Raw genomic sequence first — 20,825 nt, 5'->3', positions numbered from 1 at the left:
GGTGGCGCGCGATGGAGACCCAATGCCCATCTCTAGACAACTGGACATACCTTGCAGAGGGGGAGTGGGGAGATGAGTTACTTAGGGTACAGTATAGCAATAATGAAACCCACAACCTTCCTCTAGTTATTGGGGGCTCTTATAGCAATATATACATCAGTTGTATCAAGCACATTTGTATGTATGTTGCCATCATCATTTTATAAACATTTCTTACTGTTTGACTACTTACTATTAGCTCCTTTTTTCCCCTCCTTCCCCCATGCTCCCATCCTCGTGAACCACTGATAAATTATAAAATCTTTTTATTTTCATAACTTACACCTAGCACGGTCTCCCTTCACCCATGTTTCTGTTGTTCTTCCCTTTTGGGGGTGGTGCGTGGTTATATGTCGATCATTGTGATTGGTTTCCCCTTTTCTTCTCCTCCCCCACACCCCCACACCCTCTGCTGCCTTCTCCCTACTCTCATGGAGTCACTACCCCTATTTTGGTTTCTGAGGGGTTTATATATCCTGGATTCTGTGTGTTGAGAGCTCTTGTCTGTACCAGTGTACATTCTCTGTTCTAGCTGGATTTGTAAGGTAGAGCCGGGGTCATGATATTGGGGATGAGGAAGCCTCAAGGAATATGATTTGTTTCATCAGTACTATACTCCACCCTGGCTGACCCATCCCTTCCTTGTGACCCTTCTGTGAGAGGATGTCCAATTATCTACAGATGAGTTTTGAGTCTTCACTTGGCCCCCACTCATTTGCATCAACATGATTATTTGTTTTGGGTCTTCTGATGCCTGGTACCTGGTCCCGTTAACACCTCATGATTGCACTGGATGGTGTGCTTCTTCCGTGTGGATTTGTTGCTTCTCTGCTAGATGGCCACTTGTTTAATTTCAAGTCTTTAGTACCCCAGATGCTATATCTTTTAATAGCCGGGCACCATCATCTTTGCTTATGAACCTCTTTTGCATTCAGTGACTGTGTCTGGAGGTTGAACATCACAGAATGCCAGGTTAATAGAAAAAAAGTGTTTTTGCATTGAGGGAGGGTTTGAGTAGAGGTCCAAAGTCCACCCACTTCCTCAACATATTGGCACATAAATAAATGTATATAGGCAATACCTCTTTTTTATGAATTAGTATATTTACATATGTACATGACTATGTTTCTACCTCTATTGATTGTTTTGTTTCCTAGATCTTTCATGTTTCCTTTTCCAGCCCTCCTCTTTCACTATCATACTCACCCTTCTTTGGACTCCCAGTAATTCCTCTTGGCTAGATGACTGTTGCTCCAACACCACCAGGGTCCCTAAGTGGCCCTCGCTGTTGATTTTAATTTCCTAGTTGTTCCCCTGTCCATGACATTGATTGTTCGCCACTCCCACCCCCACCCTGCCACCTCCTACCCCCAAGTCTCCCCTGGACCCATTGGTCCCGTTGCTTTCTCCTCGGATTTGCTTCTCATGCCTGTCTTATATAGGCAGACAAAACAAACAGAGAACAAAAGATCAAATGGGACAGAAAGGAAAAGGAAAAATACAGAAAAACATCCATACATAATTCTAGGTCTGTCCGCTGACCTTTATGACTATCTCCCCACCAGTCCTGGGGAGTTCTGGGTGATGCCCCTCTTAGCCTGTAGTCTATTTTGGGGCCTCCTCAGGGGCTTCATGGCTTTGCTTCCATTGCTGATGGCTCCCTTCTTGGTTGCCCACTGTGAGGGGATCAGACCGGGCTCATTCTCTATAGAGTGTCCCTGTTATTGTTCTCTGTGGCAGTATGCCCAGCTGGGGGATATCTAGTCTTGAACTGTTATCAGCCCTAAAGACCTTTCTGTGCCTTAGCAGGTCTGTGCATGGATGTTGTCCTCAGGGCTTGGTGTGTCATAATGGGGTGTAGTCACTCCCTCTCTCTTTTTCGTTCTTAGTTTGCTCCGATGTGGTTGATTCAGACCAGTCCCTCTCCCCACACTGTAGGTTCAGTGTTGTCCTCTGTAGCATATTTTTCTAGGGAGGGGATCAATATATCTCAAATTGGGGCCAGCGGGTAATCCTGTTCATGAGTTGATCCCTGTGGTTAAGTTGCCCTCAGGGTTTGGTGGTCCATGGTGAGGTCCACACTCTCACTCCCTTTCCTGTCGGGGGAGACATAAACAATATCCTCCCCATGTGTGGGTTAATGCCCTGCTCCCCGAGTGCCGTTGTCTCTCTCCTTCTTCTTTTTTCCTATTTTCTCTTTTCCTCTTCTTAATTTTCTAGGTATGGTGAATTCATTGAAAGGAGAAAATGTTTTCTAATCTGATATGAATAACTAATATAAGCCCAAAAGATGACATTTTGTATATTTTGAAACATGGGTGAAGGGAGACAGTGGTTGGTGTAAGTTATGAAAATAAAAAGAATTTATAATTTATCAAGGGTTCACGAGGGTGGGAGGATGGGGAAAGGAGGGGGAAAAAGGAGATAATAGTAAGGAGTCAAACAGAAAGAAATATTTATAAAATGATGGCAACATACATACAAATGTGCTTGATACAACTGATATAGGCCCAAAAGGTGATGTTTTTTATTCCCATGGGTTGAAAATAAATATCAATGAGAATGACAAACCTTTCTCCCATGCTCTCAGGTGCATTCTTACTGTGGCATGTTAGTCCAGGTAGACTAGAGAAACAAATTCATAGACACACTCATATGTGTAATAAGAACTTTATATACAAGAGCAATTGAATACTGAGAAAACATCCCAGTCCAGTCCAGATCAAATCCATAAATCCAATATTAGACCATATACCTGATACTAATCTATAAAGTCCTCTTCAGACTCACAAAACATGTGCAATGACACGAAGGTAGGAAGATCACAGGCCAGTGGGTGGGAAGTCATGGATCCAGTGGTGTTGTAAGCATTTCAGTCATGGCAGGGGTCTCCACATGGCTCATCCAGCTCAGGGCACGTGCAGTTCCATGAGTCTTGTCAGTTGCAATGTCTCCCAGGGAGTGAAGCAAAAGAGACTGTCTCTCACCTCCAAGAAAGAATACCGGCATTCCCAGAATGCTCAGGAGATGGCCAACCCCACACAGAGGCCTCATTGGCTATGACCTGATTGACAGGCTAGACTCCAACCCTTCACTCTCAATCTTCTCAAATTGACAAATGATTATATAACTACCACATGTGATGTCCCTGGTTTATTCTTCAGACTCATTCAACTATGGGCACATCTTCACTGTATAACACAGCACAGTAAATGTGTGCTCTTCTTTCAGCCCAATGCAGGAGCTTCCAATAAAGTTCCAGAAGAATGCATTTGAAATTTACCCTCAGTAGTTCTTTTCTGTTCTTTCTCTCCATTTGTGGCATTAAACTGCTTTGATTTCTTGTATTTCTTCTTGAGGCATTATAAACTCTGAATTAATTTAAGACACTTATGTGTTGTTAGGTGCCATCAAGTCGGCTCCAACCCAGAGGGACACATTGCACAACATAATGAAACACTGCAGCACGGCACTGCCCTATGCCATCCTCACAAGGAAAAGTGTTCTGTGACAAGCCCATTGATACAGCCACTGTGTCAACCCATCTCCTTGAGGACCTTCCTGTTTTCACTGCCTTTCCACTTTATCAAATATAAATCCTTCTCCAGGGACTGGTCTCTCCTGACAATAAAACCCAAATACATAAGACTAACTCTTGCCCTCCTTCCATTTAAGGAACACTCTGACCTTACTTTTTCCAACATAGATTGGTTTGTCCTTGTAGCAGTCCATGGTACTTTCAATATTCTCGTCTAGCACAATTCAAATGCATCGATTCTTTTACGCTCTTCCCTTTTCAATGTTCAACTTTCACATGCATATGAGGTCATCGAAATTACCAGGGCTTGGTTCTGGCTCACCATAGTCCTCAAAGTAAAATACTTGCTCTATGAGAAGTCTCGTGTAGCAAATTTACCTAATACAGTATGCCCTTTGATCTCTTGACTGAAGCTTCCATGAACATCAATGGGATCTAAGTGAAACTAAATCCTTGAAGACTTCAATCTTTTCTCCATTTATCATGATGTTACCTTTGGTCCAGTTGTGAGGATTTTGGTCTTCCTTACACTGGGTTGTAATCCATAATGAAGGCTACAATCCTTGATCTTCATCAGCAAGTGCTTCAAGTCCTCTTCACTTTCAGCAAGCAAAGTCGTCATCTGCATATCAGAGGTTGTTAATAAGCCTTCCTCCAATCCTGATGCCACACTCTTCTTATAATCCAGCTTCTCTGATGATTTTCTCAGCATAGAGCTTGAACTAGTATGGTTAGAGAACACGACCCTGACACACAACTTTCCTGATTTTAAGCCATGCAGTATTCCTTTGTTCTGTTTGCACAACTGCCTCTTGGTCCATTTACAAGTATTGAATGAGCACAATAACATATTCTGGAATTACAATTCTTCTGAAGGTTCTGCACATTTTATTATGGCCCACACAGTTGAATGGCTTTGCACATCATTGAAACATAAGTAAACATCTTTCTGGTATTCTCTCATATGAGATAAAATGCATCTGACATCAGCAATGATTGCCCTTGGTCTATGCCATCTTCTGAATCTGGCCTGAACTTCTGACATTTCTCTGTCATCGTACCATTTGCAACCATTGTTGAATGAGCATCACAAGAATTTTGGTCTATAGTTTGAGCATTCTGTTGAGTCACTATTCGAATGGACACAAATAAGGATTTCTTCCAGTTAGCCAAGTAGCTGTCTTCCAAATTTCCTGGCATAGAAAATGAGTGCTTCTAGTGTTTCTTTAACTTTCTGAAACATTTCAATGGGTATTCTATTAATTCCAAGAGGGTTTTATTTTTTGGCTAATGTATTAATTGCAGTTTGAACTTCTTCCCTTAGCACCATTGGTTCTTGCTCATATGCTACCTCCTGAAATGGTGAATGTCAATTAGACACTAACTTACTACCAGGGAATCACTGCTGACTTGTAACAACCCTTTATAAGGTTTCTGGGGCTGTAAATCTTTATGACAACATATAGTCTGGACTTTCTATCACAGTGGCTTATAGGCTTGATCCAAAGACCTTGTGGTTAGCAGCTCAATGCTTATCCAATAGTGACACCAAACCAAATGAAGCTCACTGCCTTCGAGTCAATGTTAACTGACTGTGATATGCCTTTGGATTTCCAAGGCTCTTAACTGGTTATGGGAATAGAAAACCCAGTCTTTCTCCCACAGAGCTGTGGTGGTTTTGAACTGTTGAACATGCAGATCAAAGCCCAACGCTTACCATTACATCGCCGGGGCTCCTGCAGTGACACTAGAGCACCTTCTTTAAGACATTAAGTGTTCTCAAATACTAAACAAATTGGTGAACTCTGGATCACACTTCACATTTCCCCCTACAGCTTAATGTTTTTTCCCACAGGTAAAGCATTCTAAATAATTAATTTTTGAAATTGTCTTTACCAATATATTCCCATCTCTTGGCATTCTGGGAAGATCTTTAAGATAAAAGAGTAGGCTTTGTCAGCCCCACCTTGTTCCTAGAATTATTACAAAAGGAATTTGGAAAAGATATCCATAAAATGTATAATACATTTTCCATGGGTTCATAATCATGTAGAAATGGAGAGAAAAACACATTACTCAGAATATACTTTCATTACTGATTACCTCTGGGTACAATGTCAAATAAGTAATGAAAGATATCTTGAGTTTCATATTTAATGGCTTGAGTTGTTTTTGTTTTGTTTTGTCTCATTCTGTTTTCTAAGAATGTATTTTTAAAGAACTATACATATATATAGTCTGTGCAATAAAGTTATTTAACTTTATTATACAAATAATTCTAATTAATCATTAGCAACATATGACACACTTGAATTTGGAAAATAGACTTAAGTGGAAATTATACAAAGTTACCTTCCCATTCCATCAAAATTGAACTGTGGAAATCCTTGTCACCCTAGTCTTCGTGATAGATCAAGGAATCAGGGTGGGAGTTTCCCAGAGTCGGCTTCCTCTCTGAACTCTGTCAAGTGAGTCTGAGTTCCTTATCCTTCAACATGCTGAAGACTCCTACTTTGGTCCTAAAGCAAGACCCACAGTAAATTCTACCACTTGATTCCTGTTCTTGGCCAGATTTTCAGGGTCCTGAATTTTGGCCACTCATAATTTATAAATTATATAAATGTGAGTATAAAATAAATCTATCTTTCTCTTGCCACATTTTTCTAATGTGATTCAGAAGTATCTTGTGAGTTTTCTCTCTTCCCATCGGGAATACTCTCTACAATAACACCTTGTTTACAACTTGGCCAGAGTCTCCAAAGCAGGCACCATGATTCCTTGGCTTAGTTAGTTGTCAGCCTTTTTAGTTTATAACATATTCCTGAATTGACTATGCTTCTCAAGGATATATATATATTGCATAGTAAAAGTATATGATATATATACATATATACACACATATATAATTCCTGTACTGCTTTCAACATTAAGAGAAAAAAAAAAACCAGAAAGCACATTGACATGTAGTTGATTCTGACTCACAGTGACCCTGAAAGGACAGAGTAGAACTACCCCTAAACATTTCCAAGCCTGCTAATCCTTACAGAAGCAGACTGTCAGATCTTTCTCCTGCATAGTCGCTGTGATGTTCAAGACACCACCCTTTTGGTTAGCAGCCAAGACCTTGAGCCACTGTGACACCAGGACACCCTGTGCTTACCATAGCTTTTATGAGTCGGTATTTTCCTTCTTGAGCTCAATAGCAGTGACAGGAACGATAGTGATGATGCTCATCCAATAAACACTGATGCTATAAGTAAAATGAAGAACTGATTTCTAGAAAACACACAAATACTATTTATGAGTTTGCAAATATTAAAACATATAACGTATATAGGGTAGAGCCAAGGGCATTCTCTGTATGTTCTTTCAATGCTTGCTGGCAGTTTTTCAGGATTTTCAAAGAAGCTTTTGAATATTTAAAGATTTGGGGCTCATCTGAAGAACATTAACATTTTTCAATACATTAAATAATAATGTGTAAAACTAGGGAGTTAACTATATTAATTATATCTGTTTTGGGGATTTGTGAGTAGTATAGTTTTGCTTTTTTCCCAAGGAATGATCACTCTGTGGATGGTACTTTCATTTATGGCCTTTTACCCCGCAGTCTCTCTTCTCTGGGATTCTGTAGCTCAGAGGAGCTGAATGATCTCAGCGATGTCTAAATTATCTTTGGGGATAGGTCAAAAAGGACGATGTAGCTCTGTGGGGTGATTGAATTTCTCTGCAAAGTATTTTCAATTTTGGTGGGGTGGGTGGGCAGGTTGGGGAGAATTTACGGTTTTCTTGAAATTGGGAATCCACTGAAAAATAGGAAATCTTTGCTCCTCGGGGTACTGGATCAAAATACCATACTGCCTACAGTCATGCCAGGTTCCAGTGCTAGCAGGGAAGGGAACCAGGAAATTATTTGAGTGGTACTCACATAAACACCTGGCTCCAAGAAGACAGTCCTTCAATGGTGGTTAAATAAGTGGCAGTGGCTGTTCTTAAGAGTTCCACAAATAAAAAGCTCGGGTTGATCAGTAAGTCAATGATCAATGTTGAAAAATCAATGTAAACCCTTTTACCTTTTTGAAATAGTGACTCCTTCACTCATGGAGCATTCTGACTCTGGATGGCATTTGCCATACCCAGTGGTGGCTTTGCAACATGTTTTAGTAGTTTGAGCAGAATCCCTTCTACATGAACACTGGGATATGTTTTCTTTCAATCCACACCTCCCCTGCTTTATCTCTTTGGTACCTTGGACCTCAGCTATTATAAGCAGGTGCTTGTAACCCCCATTGCATTATCACCTTGTAAAATAACACATTTTTATCAATAATCTTATGGAGATATGCCATGATTTGGTAATTTTAGAACTTGCTCTAGTGGTAAGACTTTATAACATGCAGGTGAATATTTGTAGTCTGTGGTAAGTATTCACAGAATATTTTTCTACTCTTCAAACCTTAGCAAACAGACTTCAGGCTATTCCTCCTTTATAATGGGAGCAGGACATTGTCTTTCCAATCTAGATAAAAATAATATTTTGAAACATATAAATCATTTGAAATTAATGGACCGATCTACAGAAAAATTGTTTTGGATGTAGATTTACTCTGAAATCACATTACATTTCTGAAGTTTAGCTCTGGGCTGATTATGGATCAGCAAAGTCTAAATATGTCTACTTTCTTATTTTAGATTCGTTGGATAAGGAATGGAAACAAATAGAAACACAGAGCACAAAATATAACAGAAACAAATATCAACTCCAAAGATGACCAAGAAAATTCTTTGGGCATCATTTATTTTACCCCAAACTCTACAACCAAACAAATTTTCAAAAGATTAAATCAATTCTCAGGTAGATATTCTAATCCATTAAGTCAGTGTATATTTAGACAAAGAAAACATTCTTCCAAGGTTAAGATTAAGTGCATTTATTTCGAGTTAGTGGATACAATGGTCTATTAGACACCAACACTCCAAGCTACACCTAGTATTTGCCTCTAAACCTTCACATAGTATCAGTTTCCATCATTCTACATTCCACCATTGGACCTCCTATTTCTAACAAAATCATAGCCCAAATGAAAACAATATAAAAGGAAAGCATACTGGGTTTCCAGTGCCATTGAGACCATTTTAATTGTTGAGAAGAACTGTTTGTTTCAGAAAATGAGAGAAAATCAATGACATGAGCACGAGTGATGGCACTACTAGAAGTGAGAGCGATTCAAGAAGCGTTCGTTGTAGGCTGGACTGGTTAGTTTCCCGTTTGTTAAAAGTCCCCTGAATACATGGAAGTGGCTTCAAAGTTAAGTTGTTCAATTTGTGGGCACACAATTAAGCATATTGGCTAGTACATTTTTGCACTGAAACAGAAGCAATACAAACTTTATGTTCTACCATTACACTTCTGCATTTTTCACTTATTAATATACCTGCCAACCTAATGATTCTTGCATGCATTAGAATTTGCTTTTGTAGAGTTAAGTTTATTTCCCCCTATCCCCACCCACTCCCGTAAACATTCTGATGCGAACTCTTTGCCCAATTATATGAGAATATTGCAAAGGACAGTTCTGTGTCACCTCAGGACAGAAATCCCCTGGTCCCTCCTGGGCTACAGATGGATCTGTAATATTGATCACATCTCATCTTACATGCAGACAGACACTGGTCCCTTAATTTCCCCATGCCTGAGGCATACGAGTCGGCAGGTATACATACAAAATTTGAATTATAAAGAAAATGAAAGGGAAAAAGAAAGAAAATGCTTCCAGGTTAAAGCCTATCATTCCTAGAAGGAATCCATTGCTTTGAATTCACTTAAAGCCTGTACAGGAGAAATGTGTTTCTTTTGAGAACCTCGTCTAACACGGGTCTGGAATTCTTCAGGTTTTTCTCTCTTCACAAGGGGCTTTTTTTCGGGAGCCTTCATCTTCCAAGACACAACAGGTGAGTTGACAGCTGCGGTCCCATAGACCTTCTGGTATTTGGTCGAAGCCACGTAGGATGCTTTCACCGTGAGAACTACAGCATTCATCAGGTTTTTAGCTGCTTGAATAAGTGATGTGGCGCTGTCCAGCTACAGGAAGGAAAATATGAGATACATATGGGTTAGTCTAGGCCCAATATGTACAAGATGGTAGTGCAGTTTCACAGCTAAAACATTTCTTTGCTTGAGCAAGTATACAGCATTGCTGAAAAGGAGCATGTGTTCCCGCAGGATAAGGCAAACAGGCCACAGCACAATCACCTCTATACTCCTATTCTAATACCAAAGTAAAATAAAAATAATCAAATGAAAAAGCATATTCTGTGAGGCATATTTTTCTAAAAGCTGAAACTCTAGAGAAAAATCCACATATTTAACATGTAAAAATCCCAAGGTAATAACCATTTTCCAAAGTGGCAAGTCTCAAAATATATTACACTTAAGATTAGTAATGGTGACAATTACTCATACTTGACACCTATTTGGCAACACGGAAGAATAAAACATTATCAGGGCTACACCTCAATTGTACGGCCCTGCCAATGGACAAAGATATTTACAGACTATTTTGCCACCTGAGTTTAGGATTGGTGACCACGCAGGCAGTTATGGAGAGGAACATACCCATGGGTGATATGGTTTCTGATAGGTGGCTAAAGAGCTTGGAGTATACATTTAACAATCTTCAAGTCCTGAATGTACTGTACCTGGGTTTTGCAGGCCAGACAGCATTCAATGAGGCCCCTGTATCTATGTGATTAATAAGCTATTTAACATTTACAATATTCCAACCATAATTCTAAGAACTTTGTAAATATTTTCTCCTTGAATATTCATAAAAAACTCCATGAAGTAGGGATCATTGTCATTTCCTTTGTATGATGAGATAGCTGATCCAGTAATGCATGCCTATTTAAGCAGCCTTATTGAGAAAGTATTAAGTACTGAGCCAAACCATACCATTACACTGCTGGATAGGGGTAGCATTAAAAATGCTGTAAGTCACAACTTAGCAGAGTCAGCTGAGAGGCCCATCTATCCCCAGGCTTTCAACTCTGGCACTTTTTAGGTTACTTCTTTTTTTGGTTTTAACTAACTGGACCATATAGTGCATACTATATGCTAATTCAACTTCCTGGGCCATACATGCTGGAAAGGTAGAATTTCATTTCAACCAGTGTTTTACCTGTGACCCAGTGAAAGGAAAGAATGAATAACTGGACTTCATATCTGACTTTAGCTTGAGCATACTTTGACAATCAGTCAAATTTCTTACAGCATTAACTAAGGAAATGTTCCCACTGGGGTTCAACGAGGAATCCAATAATATGTTTTAGTATGTTACCCCTAGTTATGGAGACTTGTGTAGCCTACAGGGTTTTGAACCGTAGTTACACTAAATAATAGGACCTACGCAAACAACCTTCTGAGTGCTCAAGCTGAGGGACTCTAAATCCTGTGCTTTCCCTATGTAATGAGACTTGCATTCACATGAGCTTCTTGTCATTTCTTGTAACCCTACTATATTCCCTTGGGGACATTAGCAGCCACATCTAAGGCCTCCATGATACTCTGGTTGCCCTTCTGTTCCTTTCTTACAGCTAAAGAAGAGTGATGAGCACACAAGCAAAAAAAACCATGAACTGCCTTGACAATCATAAGAGCACCAAACGTTTATTGCACAGATTTGGGGGGAAACAAGGGAAGATATTTTCTAGGTGTGCGTTCCTTGGATTTTAACCATTAAAAAAAAACACCAAAGGCCATTATTACATAGACCCCAAAATAATAAGCAAAGGCAAAGTGATTTGTAGATTAGAGTCACAATTCAATGCACATATGCTTGATTGCTTTGTGAAGTAACTCAAGAAAATGAATGACTCGCTTATTTTACTTGTCTCTTTTTACTGCATATTTATTTATTGTCTTTTCAAAGGTTTTATTTTTTTACTTCACAGCACAAGATACACATAACTCCAACCAAAAGAAAAAAGTGTATAACATGTTGTTTATATAGCCTAGCTAAAGGAAAAATCTACGTACAGAAAAGCAGGTTTAGATTACTCATGTTAACAAGCTAGAAATGAAGCATGAGTGAGGGAGGCAGTTCTCAAAACGCACTTTCTGAGCCAGCTGCAGCAGCGTAACCTAGGAACCTATATGAAATGTGGGCCTAACCCCAAACCCACCACCTCAGAGCCTGAAATTTACTGTAGCAATTCATCTAAGGGATGCTGATGCCGGCTCAGCTTTGAGAACAATTAGATTAATGAAACCCAAAGACTTTGGAAAATTTATTTCATCCACTGATATAAAGTCTTTCACTATACACAACTTTGATGTTGTCCTAGGCGGTATAATGCAAATGATGAAGGACAAAGGTCACAGAAAAAAAGAAAAAAAAAAACTTTGGAAAATCAGAAACCTATCTGTCTCTGTTTCCTCCGAAGCTGCAAAACACTACCTCTTGGCCAATCAACAGTTCCTATAAGTCTGTCAGCTTTCCAGAATGAAAAATGCTCATGAAGTCAGTAATTTCTATCGTATGCTTTAGGTAAAGGAAAGCAAAGCGGCCTTATAACAGGGACAGTGATACAGTTTGCTTCAGGGCGCTAGCGTTAGCAGAATAAAGGAAGATAAGTTATTTCTACTGCTTTATTAAGCGTCTCCCAAAGAGTGAGTCTTGGGAGCATTGGCTGGATCTGAAGAGAAGGATTATATAAGTAATTTGGGGATTTTTTTTTTTACCACAGATTCCATTTTCAGATAGATGGTGTCTAATTCTGCAGCAAAAATATGATAGCCTGTCTCTTCTTCAGAACCCCTTTGCTCACTCAAGCTGATGCAGGAATCCTGTGAATAAATCTAATACATTGATTGTGAGACAACTCTGAAAATAGTCTAAGGTTTCATTCAAGATGCCTTCTAAGGTATAAATTAAATTTGTGAGCAGGGACATGGGAAAGAGCTGAGATGTCCAGAAAGCTAAATTTTAAAAATACATATACTCTAGATAATAAGCATCTCCATATATATATATATATGGTATATCAAAATCCGTAGTGTTCAAATACCTAGATACACAGTCTACCCAAATTAACACAGATGGATATAGAAAACCTGAACAGACCAATAACAAAAGAAGAAATAGAAAAGGTCACCAGGAAATTTCCACCAAAAAACCGAGGACCCAATGGCTTCATAGGGGATTTCTGAGTATTCAGAGAAGAGTTGTCACCAATTCTACACAATCTATTTCACTATATAGAAAGGGACTGCTAACTTCCAAATTCATTCTATGAACTCAGCATATCTGATATCAAGCAAAGACCACACAAGACAGAAAACTATGGGTCAAGAGCCTTCATGAACATAGACACAAAAATTCCCAACAAAATTTTGGTCAAAAAAATTTTCCCAACAAAACAAAACAAAAATTGATCATAATCAAGTGAGATTCATAATAGGGATGCAAGTATAGCTCAACATTTGAAAAAAAAAAACCTAGGTAATCTACCACAGAAGCAAGACAAAGAATAAGAGCCACGTGATCTTAACAATAGATGCAGAAAATGCATTTGAAAATATCCAACACTCATTACTGATGAAAAGTATCAATAAAATAGGAATAGAAGCAAAACTTCTCAACATAAGAAAAGCCATAAAAGAAATCCAATGGCCAATATCTCACTCAGAAGGGGGACATTGAAAACATTTCCCCTGAAAACAGGAACTAGACAATGGTGTCCTTTATTACCACTCTTATTTAACATGATGCTGCAAGTCTTAGCCAGAATCATTAGACAGTAGAAAGAAACAAAGGGAATAAAATTGGGTGGGGTGGGGGGAGTGAAACTCTCTCTATTTGCAGATGACATCATTTTATTTAGAGAGAAACCCACGGACTTCACAAAAAAGACTGTTGGAAATAAGAGATTTGGTAAGACAGCAGGATACAAGATGAACAAAGCAACCAAATTCCTATAACCAAGTAAAGAGACCTCCAAAAAAATCAAGAAAATATCATCTACAATAGCCAAACAAAAAGTGAAATACCCAAGAATAAATCTAGCCAAAGACACAAAAGACCTGTAGAAATAAAACCACAAAACAGCAGTAATAAAATCAAGAGACCTATAGTGATGAAAGAAATTTTGTGTTCATGGATAGAAAGATCTAATTTTGTGAAAATATCAGTACCACCTAAAGCTAACAACAAAATCAATGCAATTCTGATCCAACTTCATTCTTTAAAGACACATAAAAACAAATTACCAGCTTCATATGGAAAGGGAAGGGGCCAAGAATAGGCAAAGAACTTCTCAGAAAGAACAACCAAGTAGGAGGCCTCACTCCACTTGACCGCAAAACTTACTTCATAGAGACAGTAGTAAAAATGGCCCAGGACTGGTACAATGATAGATGTGTAGACCAATGGAACAGGATAAAGACCCCAGAAATAAAAGCATCTACCTATAGGCAACTGATTTTCCACAAAGGACAAAAAACATTTAATGAGAAAGGCACATTCTCTTTAACAAACAGTGACAGAAAAATTGCACTCTAGGAGGGAAAAGTCTTTAGCAATGACACAACAAGAAAAGCACAAGTCACCCAATTTAATGGTGGGCAAAGGACACAAATAGGGAATTCACAAGGAGAATGGCTAATCAACACATGAAAAACCGTTCACGATCACAATCCATCCAGAAGATGCAGATCAAAACAATATCACCTAACACTCACAATGATAGCCAATTCTTAAACACAGAGCCCACACATTCTGGAATGGGTAGAGAGAGATTGGTACTCTTAAACACTGCTGTGGCTTATAAGTATGTACATTGTTGAAAGCAATATAGCAATGCATAAAATAATTGGGGATAAAAATAGCATATGACCCAGCAATACCTTTGGTGGCCATATAACCCAAAGAAATAAGACACAGAACATGAAAACAAGTATGCCCTCTCATGTTCATTACTGCAGAGTTTACAATAGCAAAATGCTGGAAACAGCCCAAATGCCCATAAGTAGAAGAATGGACAAAGACATCTGGTACATATGCACAATGGAATACAATATATCCCTAAAAATCAGTGATGAAGCCATCTAACAACTCATGACATGGAGGGAACTGGAAACCATTATGCTGAGTGAAGTGAAGTCTGCCACAAAATACTGCATGACTCACAATAACTGTGAGCACCAGAAAGACTGGTGGATTAGAACTACCCACCTTTCACTTAGCAGCTCAACCCTTAACACACTGTGCCATTAGAGCTCCTAATCAGTGATCTAAGTCTTTATCTTGGTTGGCCTCCCTATCTTTCTAATGAGAGCAAAAGAGGTCCATATATCAGTCATCCTTCTAGCCTGCCTGTGTCACAATGGCCATTTCAGTAGAAAAAACAAACATCTAATTCTTTTCCATGGCCTGTCTAGCCCATTTAGACTAAATGCTTTTAGTTGTGTTCGAATTGATTCATACTCATGTTAACTCCATGTATGAACTGCTCCGTTGTAGGGTTTTCAAGGTTGTGATCATTTGAACGCAGAGCAGCACACTTGTTACCTGAGGGCAGTTTCAAGTGCTTACTAGTTGGTCCCATCTATTGATCTAATAACGTACAGCTATTTTAAAAACAAGAGCTTATACTTAGTGGATATGTTTATATGACAGTCGTTGGACTAAGAGCATGATACTCATTTCTCTCAATCAACTCTCACAACTACTTCTGAAGTAGGTAATACTGTTCTGCTTAGTTGTAACTTCGAAGGATCATACAGCTTTGCCCAATATCACACTGCAAGTAAGTGGTAAAGTAAATCAGGAAACACTTGTCACATAGCGTCACAGTACATGATTACCAACTGACCCCTGAAGCTTCTGAAAACTTTGAATTATAGACAAATGAATCTTCAGTACAAAGATATCATCAGACTATGTTAGATGTATTCTCCCTACCCTATCTCCTTTATTCCCTTAGTGGTCTACTGCCACTAACCTCACTAATTAGGACTCTTTTAATAATGCCATTATTCTTTGAAAATGTCAAAGTACTATTTAAGAAATGCAACAGATGTTTCTGCACATCTTGTTCTTCTAGTATAGTCCATGAGAAAGCAGAAAGGAGTGGGAGAGCTGTTTTACAGTCATTTACATAGAGCATTAAAAACATTTTTTCCTGTCTGTTTCCCCTCTCTTTTCTTCAGAATTCCAATCAACTAATAGATTTTTTTCCCTTTTCCTATACTGTTCTCAATTTGTGTTTTAATGGAGAGAAGTCTTAGGAGAACTTTCTTGTATTATGATGCATCCATTAATCTCTTTATGCTGCATACAACTTTAAAAAGCTGAAAATGTCTTGAAAATTACCTGAGATAACTTGCAACTAACAGGATAAATTGAAAAATTTGGAACCCCTGCCCTTATTTGCATACTATTAATGCAAATCAATTCTAATAATGCATACTATTATTTCATTAATGCAAGGCTTCAGGTTCTATAGATATAAAAATTGACATCCAAATAATGACATGACTCCATTTCATGCTTGCATGAAAGAGAAACGACCTTTCTTCCAACGCTGAGCTTTCCTAATTACGCCCTCACTCCTCAGTATGACCATTCAGTCTTCCACCTACACTTGCACTCACCCATCTTCTTCAATAGCTACTGATTATTTTAATTTGACCAACAATTTTTCTTAAGTGTTGGTTGCACCAATGCGAATAGAACAAAGTGTTGAACTAAAGGAGAACAATAGATACATAAGTTAAAATATGCTTTATGATGAATACATTAAGAAGGCATAAGTTGATAGAGGAGTGCCAAGAATAGGGTTCAACTTAAGTTAGGGACAGAGTAGGTGAACAAGCTTTATGGTACATATAATATTTAAATTTGTTTAAGGGATCAAGTTTGATGTTGTTTGTGAGTAGATAGTTAAGAATTGTGGAGCAGGACAATTATGAAATTTCTACCTAGTAAAATTAGATAGATATTAGTGTTTTTAACCCAGATTATGTAAACAAGATAGAAACTATGGTGTTTACAATACTGAATTTAAATTGTCTGCACTGTACAAGAAATAGCTGAAATTACTAGAGGTACAAATAAAAAATCATGTTTGCTTATAATGATCTTCTGATTGTTTCATGAATAGTGGTCTCTATCTGATATATATTTTATTTATATAAATTTCTTTCTAATTTATTCCCCCCCTTTATATTTCTTATTTGGTATTTTTACAGAGAAAGATAATACAAGGTTGAGCGAAATATTAATTCTTCATTACTTCCCCTGGTCAACAAATCCAATAAGTATACTAAAAATGTTCTCCACATACGATTTTCAAGGTCAAAATCAATAAACATTTAATAATCTAAGCCTTAAGATCATTAGGAATTTTCTGACCAGAATAAGAAGTAACCATGGCTGTCTCGAGAGTAGTTTGGTAATCAACCGTCCTTCACCCTTCCTAATAATGGTAATCTTCATACGGCCATTCAGTAATAGAACAAAAGCAGTTTAGACTAATACCTTGCTTGCTAAAATGGAATATAAATATGAAAAGTAGAGAGTAATATGAAAGAGGGTAGCCCAGTAGAACAATTGCATATGACTTATTAATATTTTGGAATGCTAATTTATAGTTCGAGAAGTCGGATTTTACTATGCTCCTCAAGTTTTCCGTGGCTGATTTTTGCCCAAGGAGATCTGGGCTTTCCTTCCAAGGTGCCTCTTGTGAGAGTTTACAGTTCTACTCTACTTATGACAGAATCTACTGGACTGAATTTTTTTCTTTTAATGAAATCATTAGAGGACATAAGCATTAACAGAAATATAAGACATTCTTGGGATCATTTAAATCTTGGATCAACTTTAGTTGCATACATGAGCAAGTGGTAAATATAACCAATGTCGGCCAATTGTCTTTATTGCTTGAAGAAACAAAATTTGCCAGACAAGTATTAATGGTAGAATATGTGCCAATCCTTGATAACTGTGGAATAATTCTTGAGGAGTTCTTAATCCCAGGAATATTCCTATTTGATTACAGGATTTGGAAAAGCAAATGTTTTACAACATTAAGTAGTAGATCAATCATAATTGAAAGGAGGACAAGAAGTCTGGTCTGTTTTTTGAAGGCTTTTTTTGGGTGATGCCAAGAAGGCAGCTGGAGCTCTCCCTGGGCTGAAGGCCAGCTCCTCAGAAACCTGGGTGAAGCGGCTCAAGACTAAATTGGCAAAGATGTTAGCAGAAAACAGGGCAATCTGGGTCAGGCTAAGAAAAAATCCACAGCTACACTGAGATATTTACCAGTTGGCCCTCAGGTAACTGTTTCAACTGGACATATTTGTGTGTTCATTTTAAATTCATGCAGGTAGGTAGTAGAGCTTCATAGTTGGCCAGTCCAGTGATTAACTGTCTTCATTTGCATTTTTTCAATTATAAGTAAGTAAACCTCAGGGACTCCCACGAAGGCTTAATTACAGTCAACAAATTTTCTAAATATGGCTTCGAGCCATTTTTTTTCTCACCAATAGTTTTTGCTCAACCTAAAAAAAAAAGCATTCTTGCTAACCTTGGAATCTCAGAAAGAACTGGGCGTATTGAGCTGTGCTGGCTTTTGGAAAATTATAAACAGGCATCCTTGTTTATCTAGGGCAATCACCACCTCTTCTTTCTACTCTTCCCCTCTGATTCTATTTAACATCCTTCCAGTTTTCTGTACTTTAGGACATCTTAACCCAAAAATTTTCCCATAGGTTACTTGATTTCATATAATAGAACCATCACAGCATTTAATACGTAAAGAAGTTCCATGATGTGCAGATATTCCTTGACAGAGACACAATCCTTATGGTACAGAAACCATGCATGTACTGTTGAATTCTTTGTAAGATCCCCTCTGATCATGAGCACCAGCCTGTCTTCACTACCTAACGTTTGTGCCTGTCACAGCACTTCAGAGGCCTGAGATTCTTTTTAGTATCCCGGCAGGAAAACTGAATATTAGACACTTACCACCTTCTCCCCTTTATATCCACAATTCTCCCTCCCTAAGCAGTGTCAGCAGTATCATCTTGACTAGAACACAAACTTAAGAAAAGCTATTTTCCAAGAACCAGATAAATGAATCGTGACAAAATGGATCAAAGATTCACCAATGATCTCTGAAGCAAACACCAGATGCCTTTGAATTATTTGGCTTCCGTGAATAAATATGGAAGGCCATTCAACACCATTGGATATTGTTCTTAGGCTCTGGAATTGAATGTGAGTTACAAGAGGAGTCAGGGAGCTCAGAATTGGGTGCCAGTTGGTGGATGACTGTACCCTCAAAATGGGCACATTCTACACAGGCCATAGTTATTCGTCACTATAATTCCTCTTCACATCCAAGCACTGACTGGTGTTTCATAATATGTCATTTATTCAGATGCCAGAGAAAATAAGCTCTTCTTCAGCACATGCTCCTTTCTTAACTAGACATGTAGGCAGAGCTCGGGGAGGAATCTGCTGTGGACTGGGTCCTAAATGAGAGAGAGACGAAGAAGCGACAAGATCCTTTTCTAAGGAGTAATTGCTGCCTTTCCTTGGGACCCATCTTCTTCCTTCTTGCTATACCCTCCCCTTCCTGTCCCCATTTCCTTAGATCCTATACTTTCTCTCCTGGGAAAACATCCTTACTCTTTAGGCTTTTCCTCCTGCACTCCATGTTGCTTCCTCCTCCCCTCTGTTCTTTCTTCTCACACAGTGAGGGAAATCCGATGCGCTGGACTATGGTTTCAAAACCCGATTCTACTGGTCACTGACAATGAGATTGTAAGACAACTACTTTAATCAAAGTCTGCCTCAGATTCATAATCTTTAAAGTGGAAATAAAAATAGAACTTTTGAGAATTGTTGTGTTAAATGAAATAATACTCTTATAGCTGAAGACCTAGTATATCATAAGCCTTCAGCTTTCATTGTTAATTACTGTCATCCTTCTTCCCTCAAACCACAACTTGATCCCTGAGGAGGCCTTTTTAAATTAACTTTCTCTTTTTTATCTCCTCTCCCTCTTAAGTACTTTATAAAGCATTTCCCATCCCCTTAACCCTCATTCTACTGAAAGTTACCACTACTCTGCTTGCTCCTAACAACAGAATATTAACATCTTAATGCAGTAAGAATAAAGATATGAGAAAGCTATGGGGTATATGGGAAAACACTAAAAATAACTATCTGTCTGGAATCACTAAATTCTTTAGAAGAAAGAAAAGATCGAGATCTAATGCAAGTAAACATGGTGGTTTTATGCCAAAGTATAGCCACCACCACCCCCACAAAAGAAAACAATCTAAGAATGTTTAGGGCTTGGTAGAAATGGGGAGACTGGGAGTCAAGTGTCAACTTGTTTCTGCTAGAGATAGTGGGATGACTTTCTAGGCCGGGAAGGTGACCAAAATATCAGTTTGCAAGGAATTACAATACTGACTAATATAAAATATTCATCCAACCACTATAGGACTTAAAATTCCACAAAATATTTTGAGATATTTCTTATTAAAAAAACAAATGATGTTGCCTGCAAAGGGGACCTCTTTAATTTACCAAATTCATAGTTTATATATTTGTCACATCTGAATTAAGACCCCCAACTACCTCCGTCAAAATATACAGTTCTTTCTAGTCTAGAAGGGCCTATCTATGGTGAAAAACTTCTCATTTCCTAGTTTTCTCTCCAGAAAAACACAAACCACTTGAGTTCCTTGGAGGTGTTTTCTAAAGCTTCAATTCATTTTGTGATTGGTGGATTATATATATACATAATCATTCATCTCTAGTTCTTTCTTGAACCTGCTCGCTTCAGTTCAGACAAGCCTACCTCATCAACCAACTCCACCCTAAAACTCCCGGTGTTCAGTGTCCATATTCTTTGGAGAACTGGAGAGTCTCACTTAATCACTCTTGAGAGCATGTGACTATCAATAAAGATGCCTGTGCTTCTTCTGTGTAAATATTGATTGACCAGATATGTTACCAAAGGGTAGACTGCAAAGAAGTGTTTTTAAAAACAGGTAATTAAAGGTCAAAAGGGAAAAAAAACACATTTTCTTGCTTAATGCTTGAAGAAACCAGGATATAGCAAGAAGTAGAAGAGGCGAACCGAGAAGAAAAGCGACATGAATCCGTGGGACAACTGAATACTTGTCCATATTCTAAGTCCTTTCCAGAACGAATAAAGCAAGGACACTGAT

At 38.4% G+C, this 20,825-nt stretch overlaps 1 protein-coding gene across 5 annotated transcripts in view; it reads right to left on the bottom strand.

Moving 5' to 3' along the window:
* Positions 1 to 8,333: 8,333 nt before the first annotated feature.
* Positions 8,334 to 20,825, bottom strand: part of CTNNA2 (catenin alpha 2) — a 1,370,089-nt gene continuing 1,357,597 nt past the window's right edge. For all 5 annotated transcript variants that reach the window (XM_013007524.3, XM_045283854.1, XM_004713853.3 and 2 more), the window contains one exon: positions 8,334 to 9,659. In XM_013007524.3, the coding sequence (XP_012862978.1) occupies positions 9,372 to 9,659 (288 nt within the window). In that variant the 3' untranslated portion in view covers positions 8,334 to 9,371. The remainder of the gene's footprint in view (positions 9,660 to 20,825) is intronic.

Source organism: Echinops telfairi, unplaced genomic scaffold (genome assembly GCF_000313985.2).
Source record: "Echinops telfairi isolate 266 unplaced genomic scaffold, ASM31398v2 ScPeMD7_7467;HRSCAF=8505_1, whole genome shotgun sequence".
Classification (NCBI taxonomy): Eukaryota; Metazoa; Chordata; class Mammalia; order Afrosoricida; family Tenrecidae; genus Echinops; species Echinops telfairi.
The sequence above is the reverse complement of the archived record's forward strand: the minus strand, read 5'-3'. Positions and strand labels throughout refer to the sequence as shown.